General features: G+C 40.4%; 1 protein-coding gene across 1 annotated transcript; it reads left to right on the top strand.

Moving 5' to 3' along the window:
* The first annotated feature begins 3472 nt into the window (after positions 1-3472).
* otx1 (orthodenticle homeobox 1) lies at positions 3473-8896 on the top strand. The gene is made up of 5 exons (XM_072507311.1): positions 3473-3588; positions 3792-3861; positions 6075-6277; positions 6486-6637; positions 7891-8896. The coding sequence occupies exons 3-5, from the start codon at positions 6181-6183 to the stop codon at positions 8590-8592; spliced, it is 951 nt and encodes a 316-aa protein (XP_072363412.1). The 5' UTR covers positions 3473-3588; positions 3792-3861; positions 6075-6180; the 3' UTR covers positions 8593-8896.
* The last annotated feature ends 5173 nt before the right edge of the window (positions 8897-14069 follow it).

Genomic DNA, 14069 nt, shown 5'->3' with positions numbered 1-14069 from the left:
GAAATGTTTCAAAACCTTTTATGCTGAACCCCTCATCTGCGCAACACCCCATAAACCTTAGCTCGGAAGGCCTAGAGTCATATACTCCACCCCTCAGGGTCATGTTGATGGTATATGTTTTAATTTAGGTTAATGTAGGCCATTCATTCCTAGGAGGAAGATTAGGGCGAGGAAAACAATTTTCCAGGCACCCTCTGTTTACATGGAGAGACTTTTGCTAAAGTTCCAATAAAAGCTTGACAAATGATACCAGCAGCATGTAATGTTCTATAGTGTAGATGGGCTTTAGAGTGGTTTCACAGGTCGGCGCAACATCGAGGGCCGAAGGGCCTGTTCTGCGCTGTAATGTTCTATGAAAGCTCGTCACAGACACTTGCTCCAAAATTAAATGGTAAAAATAAGGTCTGACGGCCGCCGTCCGCTCCCATACTTGGAAATGAATTTGTTGACGTGTTCTCTCGGTTTGTGCCATTTAGTTTTACAGGAAACTCGCCCATCGCTGGCGCTCATATATCCAAACACAGTTTTGGAGACACACTCCTGTTTTAATCCATGCAAAAGCAGACTTGGCCTCTGAACGCAAACTAAATAAGCCGCACACTTTTTGTTGGCACCCTTTAGTACCATTGCCAGAAACAGAAATCTAGAGTAAATGTGATCTTCAAAGGGGCGACCACTCTTTCAGTCTCCAGGTTTCGTATAAAATAAGTTATGAACTAAAACATTTAATTGTGCCAAAGTAATTGTATACTAATGAAACTGCGATATCAGAGATATGATAACAATTATCACCCCTGCCACATAATAATCGGATAGGCGCTATTTATTCAAGCATTCTAATTGCTTCTAATGGTATCGTTAAATGGTGTAAATAATGCAGCAGCGAAAAAATGTTAGATCTTGTAACATCGCCATTCCGTCCGCATTATATTAAAATATATACTTGCAGTTAATGTAGTCATCCCAGTTCTCACCTGTTAGCTCCTGGACGCACATAGTAATACGCAGACTCTACACTCTCAAAACAGCTAACATAAAGCTCAGATGCGCAGTTTTAAAAACTTTTCCACCCTTTCACCTGCTGAATAAAGAGTTGATGAAGGGGTTTAGTGGCGATCGAGACTGGAGCAGTCTCTTGTGAATTATTACATCTGGGCTCTTTGAAGTGTTTAAATGTGGCTCTAGGTGTTGATCAGTAGGATTCCAATCCCCTTTTCACGGAGGCAGTTACACAATCCTTGATATGATTTCCCTCCCTGTGTAAAGCAAATTAAACCAAGTGTGGCCGTTACAATCTGCTGGGGAATGTATCCTGGAACACAGCTCGCCTTGCCGCTCCACTGCTGCATTATCCCCGATTTTATTTATTTTTGTCTATGTGGAATCAGTTTGATTTGCAATTCTGCAACACCCCTCTGCCTTTAACCTTTGAAAGAGCCAACGAGACAAAACTTTTTTTTTCTCTCGCCTAGTCCAGGGTTTTAGTCTCGGCTTTAAGAAAATTCGCCTGCAAATTCGGATTATACAATACTCTTATTACAAAGGTTAGTGCTACTTGATACCTTTAATACTTTACACAGGCTTGATCAGCGCATCTTAACAGAAGCTTCACACAATACAAACAACCAGCAAATCCCTGGGATTGCTGTGGAGATACACACGATTGTGCTTCGCCGGCCAAATTAGCAATATGTTTTGTTTGCTTAATGCGAGTTTAAAACCAGGATTTTTAAAAATGCATCTTTATTTTTTCAAACGGCGCAGTGGTCTGATGATTCTCGTACTGTAATGCAAATTTCGTTTTTGTAGATTAAAAAATTAAAACGTTAGTTTCCGCACATAGAAAAGATAACCTTGTTATCAATAATTATAACAATAGATGCATAATTATATTCCAACAATAGCAGAACAACCCAAAACTGCAGTCTGTATGCATAATGAATCGACAATGCTCATCTGAGTTGTCACCTTATTTTTTTTCCCGTCGGTATTAGCATTTTTTTTACGTTTAACAAATACAAATGTTAATCCCGAACAATTTCTAATTACTTCGAATGGTTGGCTGCATCTTGCTCATGGTAACGAGATGTTATTATCATGGAAATTGTCTGTCTCGGTGTAAAATTGTCTTCCTTGAACTTCTCGAACACAACGGGGGAAAAACACAAACAACAAAAAAAAAACTTCTTGAAAAGTATTATTTGGTGAGTTGGGCTGAATTGACCCGCCGGTTCTTTTGTTGGGGAAGGTGCTCGTGTCGATGACTTTAGTGAACTATAAGGAAAGTCTTGTGAGATCTCCCTTTGATGAGCTGCAGCGTATAGTAAAAAATGTAATTTCGTCGTCTGGCTGTCGGTTTCTTTGAACATTAGATCGCTTTCAGCTCCCGCCTCAATTAGAATGAGTTGATTTTCTCTGAGCAACAATAGATTGACCAAAGCCTTATTAACGTTTTCAGAGAAACTCCCCGAACCTTTCAAAAACAGTTAAGGAAACACTATGCCCTCTCCATGATATTCTGTTACCGTATTTTATTTGTTCACTAAATAAAAGTGACGCTTGAAAAGTGGGTTCTTTGATAACAAGCGGCCGACAGGACTTGTCTTAATTCATTTATTTTCCGACACGGCGAATTTTTCCCCCCCTTTTGAGATTTCGATTAAAAGGCAGCCCCCATTAAACTTTACACTGACTATTCCGAAATGTAATTCTAAGTGGGGATTAGGCCGTCATCAATATTCATGAGAAGGTACAATTTCAAACAAAAACATCTCGACATATTTCTAGGGGTAATTATTTTGCAAGAATCGAACTTCGCGCGAAGAAAAACCAAACCAGAACCTGATAAATAGAAGATCCTTCCAGCCGCAGGAAGTGTCCGCACCTTTAAAGAGAGACAATCCTTTAATTTGTGGCTAACATTGGTTTAAAGTTTAGCATATTGTCTGCAGAAACATTTAAAGGACAGGGAGAGTGGCTCTCCGATGATGCTGATGTTTGGATGCACATTTGTTTGATTTCATGTGTTGTCAATTATGAAACTTAGAACGAAAATTATGTCTACAACACACATAACTATATAAACGCCTTTAACTTCACCCAGGCCAATATCTGTATATTGTACAATTATTCTAAACATTTCAGCAGATGGTGGCAGTTACATTGATGTGGGAAGACTGGGAACATATTTCCCTGAATGTTTTCAGAACTTTTTCAACACTTTGCTGCTTTTAGTGCCTAGATTTCCATAACAATAATTACCTGGAGTAATTAACTACTGTCCAATCATATGTAATGAATAACTTTGCTATGCAGAAATTGCTAGTTTAGTGCATTTTCAACTGTGAGGCTGTGCTGGTGACCAATTTCAAGTGACCTTTTTACCAAGCCTTGGAAGGAGTGTATTACGCCTCTGGGAAAGTAGTGCGCCGGCGTCACCGGGCGACGGGCTGTCAATTATGGGCAGAGGGCTCGGCCATTGGGCGGCGGCGGCCCTGCGTCAGGCGGTTCCGCCAGACTGGCGTTCACATAGAGAAGGCTGCGCCGGAGCGCGGTGATCAATCTCCAGTCCCAGAGACAGCGAGTCAGGTACTAACTCAACACTCCCAAACTTTCTTTCTTACTTTCGCTCTTAACTCATTCCAGCCGCGTCACGCTTCACTTCATCAACTACTCTCAGGCGTTCCCCAGTTTCTAACTTTGCCACTTGTGTGATTTTGTGTGTGTGTTGTGGGTGGGGGGGTATTCTGTCCATCTAACCCAGCCTAACCCTGTGTCATGTTGTGTTGCAGAACAGACAAGTGGCTACTGCCTTCATTCACTGAATATATTTGTGTTCAGCCGAATAACAAAACATCGCAGGTGAGTGAGAGACTTGTATTCATTTATGTAAATTGGCTCAAGACAGTAAATTGTTAAAACTGTAAATCGTTTTTAAGAAGAATTAGTTCGTAAAATGTGACCAGTTTAAAATGAAGGGTAAATTTGCTAAAGTACGGCTGTTTACGCGATTAGTCTTTGAATGATTTTTCTTAAGATGTTTATATTTCTATTTGTGAAGGTAAATATTTTTATAGTTGCCCTAACTGCTTCCAAAGTACTTGTTTAATTTGCTTAATTTTTCTCACGGAAATTTACAATTGTAGCGTCCAAGGGTCGAATAAAAGCCTTGAATCCACTCAGCGGCTAATTGGAGAGGCGTGTTTTCGTTTTTTGTTCATTTATTTTGCTGATAAGGTTTTCCTTTAAATTGTCTCCCCCGAGGTCTAATCTAAATTGTAATTGACTTAATTTGCGCACAGCTATCGCCTTTTAAATGAGCGCCCGGTTTTATCTGGGTCCCGTGGAGGTGAAAATTTGGTTTGGGGAACTGTTGATTGAGAATGGCTGCAATTTTAGCTGTTGGTTAATTTTCTCTGCAAGTACTCTGATGTTATCGTTACTGTTTTAAGTGTATATTCCATTAAAATGTCTACATTAAATATTCAAATTGATCTAATTGTTTTAATTGGAAGCTGTTTTTTTGGGAGAAGGAGCTTGGAGTTTACAGCTCTTTCATAACGATCTGCATGTTGACAAATGTAATTTTCTGAAACCAGTAAAGTAGTCACAGGATTAGTTAACAAAACCAACATCGCTTTAGAGGATATTTTCAATGTTTTCTTTCCCCAAGTCTAATGTAGATTGTATTCGAAAGTCGATCACCTTTGTATAAATGAGAGTTTGAAGGCGCTAAGCTAAAATGTATTTTGGGACTGGTTTAAGTTTCCAGTTTTTAGCCAAGTCATCTAACTAAAAGGTACGGGAAACCTGGTGCCTTGATTCAAAAGATGTCTTGGGACGGAAGAAGTATTTTTAAAAACTGAGATTCTGTGCAGAAAGATTAAAATCCCTCCACCGAGTGTCTGTAATTAAGGAACGTGCGCCTGTAGAATTATCTCATTAGTTCATCAGGACACCAACAATAATGAATTCTTAATCACATGAATGATTCCTTTAATCGCCAGACATAACGCCGGCTTCAATTGTGGAGAACATTCGGTCCCAAAAGTTTTATATTGAAGTGTGTTGGCGGCTGCAATGTTGGAGCAAAACTCTCACTTAATCACCCCAATAAATGAGGTAGATTTTTAAAAGATGGGAACTGGGGCAGAGCTTGGATGATCTAAATTGGGATTTTTGCCATCTGTGTTTAAAAGGCAGAACGATTTTGGGGTCAAGTGTTTGCTCCAACGCTTTTTTTTAAACTTTGGAACATTTTAAATATTTACCTGAATACAGCTATATCTGTAATCCAAGAAACGGCACTTTCTCGGCCCACCTGATTGCTCCACAATTTTAGCAAAATTTGATGTCTTGTTAATCTCATTTCTGCGGAAAATAAATAAAGAGAATGAGTTTCCCGAAACTATCCCACCATTTTGAATTCGCTATCTTGATACTTTAATAAGACCGCAATGGGCAGTGTAGGGGTAATGGACAGTGTGGAGTTTAATGGGCAATGGACAGATGGCAGGGTAATGGGCAGTGTGCAGAGGTAATAGGTAACGAGCAATGGACAGTGGAGTGGAATTGGCAGTGTAGGGGTAATGGGCACTGGAGTGTCATGGGCAATGGACTGATTACAGGGTAATGGGTAGTGGACAGTGTGGAGTGTAATGGGCAATGGACAGTGTGGGAGTGTAATGGACAGTGTGGGAGTGTAATGGACAGTGTGGAGTGTAATGGGCAATGGACAGATTGCAGGGTAATGGGCATTCCCCTGGTGGTCATCACTTCAGACTTTAGTGCAAACCCTTAATTTTCCATTTGTGGATATTTTCCTGAATGTCAATTTCAAAAGTTAAACTTATTTCTGTGGTAAATGTGCATTCAGATTAATATTTGGGCCTGTTTATTTATGTTTGGTTTCCTCTTGTTCTCTAATGAAACCACAAACTGAAATGTAGCCCTTGTGCCCCGGACAGTAAGTGGCTGCCCTTCAATGCTCCAATGCAGCAAATTATACAACATCTTCAGCCCCCTCCGGTCGTTCCAGTAAGGACTATGAAAGGTATTTTATTCTCCCTCTTTAGGAATACTCCAGCTGACCGGCTGCAAAATTGGGAGCAATCCGAACGGCAAACCGAAACTAATTTCAAAGTTTTGAAGATTTGGAGACCAAATCGTCCAGTTTTTAGCATGATGTCATACCTCAAACAGCCTCCCTACGGCATGAACGGCCTGAGTTTGACCACTCCAGCCATGGACCTGCTGCACCATTCGGTCGGATACCCGGGTAAGGGCCACTTAAACATTCAACCGCGCCGTGTAACACTCTCAAACTTGGGAGGATTTAATTGCAAAATTTAGGTTCAACTGCAATTTGCAGGTGATGTCGAGAGGTAACTTTCCAATTCTATTTTTGGCGAGATGATATTGGCTGTAGGGAATGGGACTGCTGGCTGGGAGTTCTGGAGATTAAACTTTTTTCTCCCCAATTGTAGCAACTCCGAGGAAGCAGCGGCGAGAACGCACCACATTTACCCGCTCACAACTCGATGTGCTCGAGTCACTTTTTGCAAAAACTCGATACCCTGATATATTTATGAGGGAGGAAGTGGCTTTAAAGATTAATCTACCCGAGTCCAGAGTACAGGTAAACTCGATGTGAAGCGGTCATTATGTCTGACTTGTAACAACCAGTAGAGGAAACTGGAACTACCTTGAAACCGCGCCACACTTGCCAGTGAACTTCCACAAGTTGGTACAAATGTACAAAATCGGTCTCTGAACTGCCTGCCCCGGGATCTGGGTTTGGGGGCGAGTATTTTGAAAAGTATCTCGCAGGAAGCGTTTTTTTTAAAAAACTATATTTGTATGGTAAATTGGCGGAGATATGAAACCTCTCTCTTGTAATATATTTCAAATGACCACACGGTACTGGGAGTTTTAAGGTATTTAAAACCATAAACCTTGGCGATATCTCCGATTGCCGATGATATGTGAAATATTTTCATCCAATATTTGGTCCGATGCCCTCTTTAAACTGCTGAAGCCCAATGCTGGTTGGTCTGTTTTCTAAACACCCCATTCTGCAGGTGTAATTGATGGTTTATCACAAAAAAACCTTTGAACGGTGGGTTTGCAAACCCCAATATGATTTTCGGATCATTAAACCATCAATGAACACCGTCTCCACTTTGAATCTTGGCTTCTCCTAATGTTCCGGCCACTCTTAAAACTAAATATATTTTCTGTAACATTCCCACCAGTCACTATTAGAACGGAAGATTTTGAAGTTTAAATAGTTTAATTCAACTGGCTAAATTGTTGATGCAAATAAGTGAATCGAATTTCTAACCACGGAGTGAATTATTATTAACCCTTTTCATCCCGAACATTGTGGTTTGAGGAATTTCTATTTTGACGATTGCACATCCGAATGTGTGCAGTGGAGTTTTACAGAAACTCCAGTAAAATCAATGGGATTGGAAATGGCACTCCGAATAATAATGTTTAAATTCGTACCAAGCTGCAGCCAGTACTTGGGGCGATTCACACTTGTGTGTATTGAGGGATTAGCAAATGGCGAGGTTTGTTTTCCCCGGGCTAAGGAGTTTAAAGTTATAATTATAAAATGAACAATCTTGGAAAACCGACCGAAGATTTGGTGCGAAATCAAAGGGCCGAGAGGTAATGGGAGATGGGTCAGTCTAGTTTATTTTACATTCTCTACTATTGGGACGTGGCGCCAACATTTTAGGAAGAGTTTGGGTTATTTATGTAAAACTGAACACTTAACCTCCCAGTTATTGGAAAGAGAAGGCTGCTGATGAAGGGGTAGATTCATTCCCCGCTCCAGGAATAATGTCATTCTGTCCCCGCTCCTCTCTTCTCTTCTCTCTCCAGGTTTGGTTTAAAAATCGCCGCGCCAAATGCCGACAGCAGCAGCAGAACGGAGGCAGCGCCAAATCCCGGCCAACCAAGAAGAAATCGTCCCCGACCCGGGAGAGCAGTGGCTCTGAGAGCAGTGGTCAGTTCACCCCGCCCGCCGTCTCCACTTCCAGCAGCGGCCACACCAGCAACAGTAACGCGGCTGCCTCTGTCCTCAGCACCCCCGCGTCCATCTGGAGCCCAGCGTCCATCTCCCCGGGGGCCGCAGTGGGGGAGCCTCTGGCGGCCAGTGCTTCGTGTATGCAGCGCTGTTCCTCATCCAGCACTTCCAGCGCCTACCCCATGGCTTATGGTCAAAGCAGCGGCTACACCCAGGGCTACCCGCCTTCCTCCTCTTACTTTAGCGGCGTGGATTGCACCTCCTACTTGGCACCCATGCATTCACATCACCCTCATCACCCTCACCACCAGCTTTCTGCCCACGGCGCCGCCCTCAGCCCCATGAGCAGCTCATCTATGCCTGGGCATCACATCAGCCAAAGTGCTGCCCACCATCACCATCCTCACCAGGGCTACACCGGAGCAGGATTAGCCTTTAATTCAGCCGATTGTCTGGATTACAAAGAGCCAACCTCCTCCTGGAAACTCAACTTCAACACAACGGACTGTTTGGATTACAAAGATCAGACTCCCTCCTGGAAATTTCAAGTTTTATGAACACGATTTAATGCGCCAGATTTAAGTGTTTTAACCATTAACTTGTCTCCAAACCCATTTTTAATAACTTGATGCTTTCTGATTTGACGGAGGTCGGTGTCTGAAACTTACACGTTGACTGGTTTATTTCCTCCAATCTTTTAGGTGTTTGACAATCAACATGGTATCTGTTTTTAATTGAACATTTGAGTGTAGCTGTTTGGATTTGTCAAGTAGACAGAACCAATCTCATTGTCATACCCTAGGATGCAACATTACTGTACAACAAGCGGATCAACTTTCCAATAAAATGTATTGAACTAAATGTACGGGAGATTTACTGTACTTAAATCTATGGTGATTTCCTTTCATACTAGTCTGATCTGTGGCTGCATAACGTTATTTTTGTCCAATATATATTAATATATAGGGTATATATTGATATATAGGTGTATATATATGGTGTGTGTATATATTGATATATATGGGGTGTATATATTGATATATATTGGTCAGGCGCACTGACCTTCTATTTTTTTTTAGCTAGCTAACTGAATTCGACCAAATTCTCCTTGGGAGTGGAAACAAAACGAATTCAACCCGGATTAATTTTCTTTTGCCAAGTGAGCGCGATAAAGCCACGTTTCAGGTGAATGTTGTTGCAATGACATCTGGAGGTAGTTGGGTCTAACCCCGGAAGCCGATTGTGTAGATAGTATTGTAGTGGAAACCCCACATTCACATGGGGCGAGGGATATTGCACATTTGTGTAAATTATGGTCACGCTGAATTTTGTCGCTAAATGAAATTATTTTGCGGATTCGATCTTTACTCTCAGGAGTAAAAAAACACTGTTGAAAGTATTTAAGGCACGGCCATTATACATATGCCGTTATATATAATTAAATTACATTACAGAGAACCCCGTGTCTGCTTGCTCTTTCACCGATGGTTAAATTCTGATAGTCCCAAAAGTTTGAATTTACACTTTCCAAATGGCCTGGTTTAGGGAGCAAAGCCCTGTTGCTGACTGTCAATTAACACCACCACTCTTCTCTCTCTCTCTCTCTCCTCTCTCTCTCTCTCTCTCTCTCTCGATTTTAACAAAGTTACGTGATATTATCCAATTTTTGCATTTTTAAATATATGCCGTGCTATTAAACCTCTGTCGCGTCTCCAAGTAGCAAAGCAGAATTAAAATCCATCCATTTGGATTAGATTAAATTTGTGTGACTTGAATGATCCAGTCATTAATTTTAGGACTTTACAAATATTTGCTTTGGACTTTCCTCCGTCCTGACGAAAATATTTTTAATGCGAATTTTTTTTTTTTTTTTTTTTTTTTTGCACCTTCGAAGAAGCCTCTGGTTGGAGTTTAAATCCATTACGCCCCCTCCCTCTCCTCGTTCTCTTGATTAAAAGCAAAATGCAAGTTTATTCTTGAACTGTCTCTTATAAGATCCAAACATTGCGGAATTCTAACGCTTGAATTTAACAACACGTTTTTTAAAAGAAAAGTTGATGGTCTAGTACTGGGAGTGCTCAGAAATGAAAGGCAGAACATATTTATACACCACTAATTGAATCATTTTCTAAGAAGGATGTGTGAAGGCCGGAAAATGGCACTAAATTGGAGAGCTGATGCAGACGTGATGGGCCGAAAGGCCGCCTGCTGTAACGATCATGTGAACATAAACATTTGGCTGCATTTTTACCCGCCATATTAACACTTCCTCAACACGGATTGTGGGTGAGTCATATGGTGACCTGCAAAGTTCATTGATGTTAATGGGCGGAATATGAGACTAAATTTGGGTAAGTGATTTTCCCCCCCCTCCCAATCTTCCGATTTAATTCTGGGCTCCCGCAAGGTTATTACAGCGAAGTCAAATATTGATGAGGCATGATGTCATTTCCCTGGCTATGGAAGTCTCCTGCCTGGTGTACAATTTTGTCTAATCGTCATTAAATTGCTACGATCTTTTAAAAATATATTTTGTGTAAAATGTTAGAGCTGTCAAAAGATCTGTCCTTGCATGTAATACATTGGAGGAAATATTGCAAATTTCTTTAGATACAAATCTCACCACCTTGAATATTATTGGGGATAATGTCCTGTGCCAAGTTTCCCTGCTTCCTCTTATAAAAGTCCCATATTTTACTTCATTTAAGCTGATGGCCGATTTTGAAACGTCTTTAGGAAATTAAATTATAGATACAGCTGATGGAATTGGGAGCAAGAGGAACAATCAACTACAAGCAAATATTTCACCCATTACCATTTTTCTGAATGGTATAGGATTCGGGAATACATTGTATGGAATTGCAAAATATCTGATCAGTTTGTTTCTGATGTGTTCATATAATTTTGTATAAAGTCTCCTAGCTAATTTTTATACTACAGTATGGTTCCTCCTGTCTAGTAATTGGAGCAATAATTTGTTTTGATCAAATCCTGTCCAAGTTCTGAAAGTGACATTGAATATCTAAAGTGTGATTATGCTTCATTTAATGTCTGCATCTGTAGTGTGATAGACTTTGAGTAAATATTTTAAAGTCCTTCTTTTTCACTCCCCTCTAGCATTTCTGTGCGTCACCCAATCTGTAATAGGATGAAGAAAATGTTTAAATCTACCACTGCAGTCTCAACAAGGTAACTGCAAAGTACCTAATGAATTATATTGATGGCTGAACCGGAGTAAGGCAGTTTTTTTGAACATTAGGATTTTAAAAATAAATGTCTGCAAACCTTCTGAAGAATAATATCTAGAAATAAACAAACCATTTTCAGTGTCCTCAAACTTTAAAATTTTAAGGTTAATAAGTTTGAAATAAATGTTCAGCTTTCCAGGGAACTACTTTTTACCCATGTTCTGTCATTTATATAGTGAAATATCCCAAGGTATTTCTATATAGGCATCATAAACCGTGTCACTGAGTTACCTAAGGAGACCAAATGTTCAGGGTAGGTTTTTTAATAAGTGAGGTGTAGATGGGAATTTGGGTGTTTGGGACTTGGGAAACTGGAGGTACAGCCACCAATGGTGCAGTTAGAAGTCTGGGATACTTGAGGTTAGAAATCTTGGGAGAATTGATGGGCTGGAGGATAAAGAGATGGGGTGAGGGCATGGTGGCACGTGAAAACAAACATGACTATTTTAAAATCAAGATGTTGCTTGACTGGGACCAATGTAGGTCAATGAGTGCAGGGGTGACGGAAACATGACACTTCACGTTGAGACCCAGGCACCTGGGATCAAATGTGACAGTGGCTTAATCTCAATCTATTGTCAGGAAGGCGGATGGAGTCAATGGCTAGAGAAGGAAGTTTGGAGAGGGGTTTGAACCATATCTTCAATCTTCTCCATTTATTTGGAAATTTTGCTGCTCTTCCAGTACTGGATGGCAGATACAGCCTGATAATTTAACAACAAATGGTTGTCCAGTGAGCTAGTATCATCGGCATGCATGTGAAAACTGACACTGTCCTCCGGAAATAGGAGGGACCAAGGATGGATCCTTGGGGGACACCGAGGATTATGGTGCAGGAGCATGAAGAGAAGTCACTGTAAAGTGATTCTCCAGTTATGATTAGGTGAGACTGGAACCAGGTGAGAGTCTCTACCAGTGGGACAGCAGTGGTGAGGTGTTGGAGATGGCTGGTGTGTTTAATGCTGCAGGCAGACTGAGATGAAGAGGGAATGTTTGCCGTTGTCACATAAATTGGTTATTTGTGACTTTGGATTGTTTTGGTACTGTGACGGGTGGAAACCTGATTGGAAGAATTCTAGAATAAAGTACATAAATTTGGGAACAGGTTTGGAAGGTAACATGTTCAAGGACTTTGAAAAGGAAAGGGAGATTGGATATGGGGCTGTAGTTTGCAAGGGCCATCAGGTCTTTAACATCAATATTGGATCAACTTTATTCAGAAACTTAATCTGGGACAGGGAGCTGTTTAATTGAGATTTGTCAAAATATGTTAACTTTTTTTGGTTTTTGAAGTGCTCAAATTTTAGAACCTTGTAACTTTTTTGTTTTAATTACTTTTTTGTTTTAATTACTTTTTTGTTTTAATTGTCACCTAAGTAATTCGTAAGTCGAAAGTTAAAAGTTCGCTCAGTTATTCTCATGTGGGTATTGGCTTTGCTTCAGGGTTAAAAAACATATATTTTGCCTAATGTTGTGGTACAGAGGTTATACTGCACAGAATGTATGAAGTGCCAAACCTTTTTAATGCTCAGACATTGTGTAATCTTTAGGACAGATACCGGTTTGGTCTAACAATGAGTTAATAATTCCTGAGAAAATCTGGAATCAAAATATTTAACTAGTCGATACCTGAAACAGTTGCAATGTTATCGGTTTGGAGACTCATTTTGATCAGGGTGCAGTGCAGTTTCACCTATCATTTGATTTCACACAATGAGGAGCTTGCTTTCATGAAAAGTATTGGAATGAAGCCTCCGGGGTGATTTTGTTCCTGTCACTTGGTCACTCTGTCTGATGTACCTGGAGGCAAAGCATTTATCGGAATTGTAGTTCACTATTCAAGGCTTTCTTTAAAAGACAGCTAAATACTGCATACAAACAAACCTTATGTCCATTTATAGGACCAAGCAAGTACCAGTTTTGTTTCCAATATTGTGATTACTTTGCAACTGGTCACATGAACTAGTTGGAATGAAGAATTTACTGTTCTTGTCTATGCAATTAGGTACACATTGTCAATCATGAACAATTCTAATTTGTTTGAGTGTCATGGCACAGAAGTCCAGATGAATGTGACTGAACCCCTGCTGGAAATATACATATAGTCATCATGAGGTCAAACTTGGTTGATTTAAGGGCAGCTCAGTGGGTTAGCACTGCGGCCTCACGGCACTGAGGTCCCAGGTTCGATCCCAGCTCTGGGTCACTGTCCGTGTGGAGTTTGCACATTCTCCCCGTGTTTGCGTGTGTTTCGTTCCCACAATCCAAAAATGTGCAAGCTAGGTGGATTGGCCACACTAAATTGCCCCTTAATTGGAAAAAATGAATTGGATACTCTAAAAATAAAATTAAAACTTGGTTGATTTTTAAAAAAAAAACTTTCTCTTGCATCCACCATATCTGGGATAGTTTTCATCCAAACAATCACTTGATTGAAATATATGGATTTGGAATTTGTGAAATTGGATTGTGTTTGATTGTTTTTCTCTTCCTTTGCTGAAAATGTTTCTTTTGGTGTTTTTTCTTGACTTGCCTAATAAATGCACGTCAAGTCTAAAGTAAATTCAACTAATCCTTTTTTAAAACTGTATAACTGTTGTATAATTGTAGGATGGGATAGTTCTATACAGTAATCAGATGTAGCAATATCAATTCTTAGTTGATCTGTGTACTGGGTGCTTGAATAATGTGGAAAAGCATCTATCCGTTAAGATTACATAAGAAGTGGCGGCATGGTGACGCAGTGGGTTAGCCCTGCTGCCTCACAGCGCTGAGGTCCCAGGTAC

The sequence above is a fragment of the Scyliorhinus torazame genome, chromosome 1 (genome assembly GCF_047496885.1).
Source record: "Scyliorhinus torazame isolate Kashiwa2021f chromosome 1, sScyTor2.1, whole genome shotgun sequence".
NCBI lineage: Eukaryota > Metazoa > Chordata > Chondrichthyes > Carcharhiniformes > Scyliorhinidae > Scyliorhinus > Scyliorhinus torazame.
Note: the sequence above shows the minus strand (reverse complement) of the source record. Positions and strands in the feature narration are given on the sequence as shown.

What these genes read in the sequence shown, in the direction of transcription:
- otx1 (XM_072507311.1), top strand. Translation starts at nt 6,181, where the DNA reads ATGATGTCATACCTCAAACAGCCTCCCTACGGCATGAACGGCCTGAGT. An exon ending in CCATTCGGTCGGATACCCGG is followed by an intron (nt 6,278 to 6,485) that starts GTAAGGGCCACT and finishes CCCCAATTGTAG; the next exon opens with CAACTCCGAGGAAGCAGCGG. An exon ending in TACCCGAGTCCAGAGTACAG is followed by an intron (nt 6,638 to 7,890) that starts GTAAACTCGATG and finishes TTCTCTCTCCAG; the next exon opens with GTTTGGTTTAAAAATCGCCG.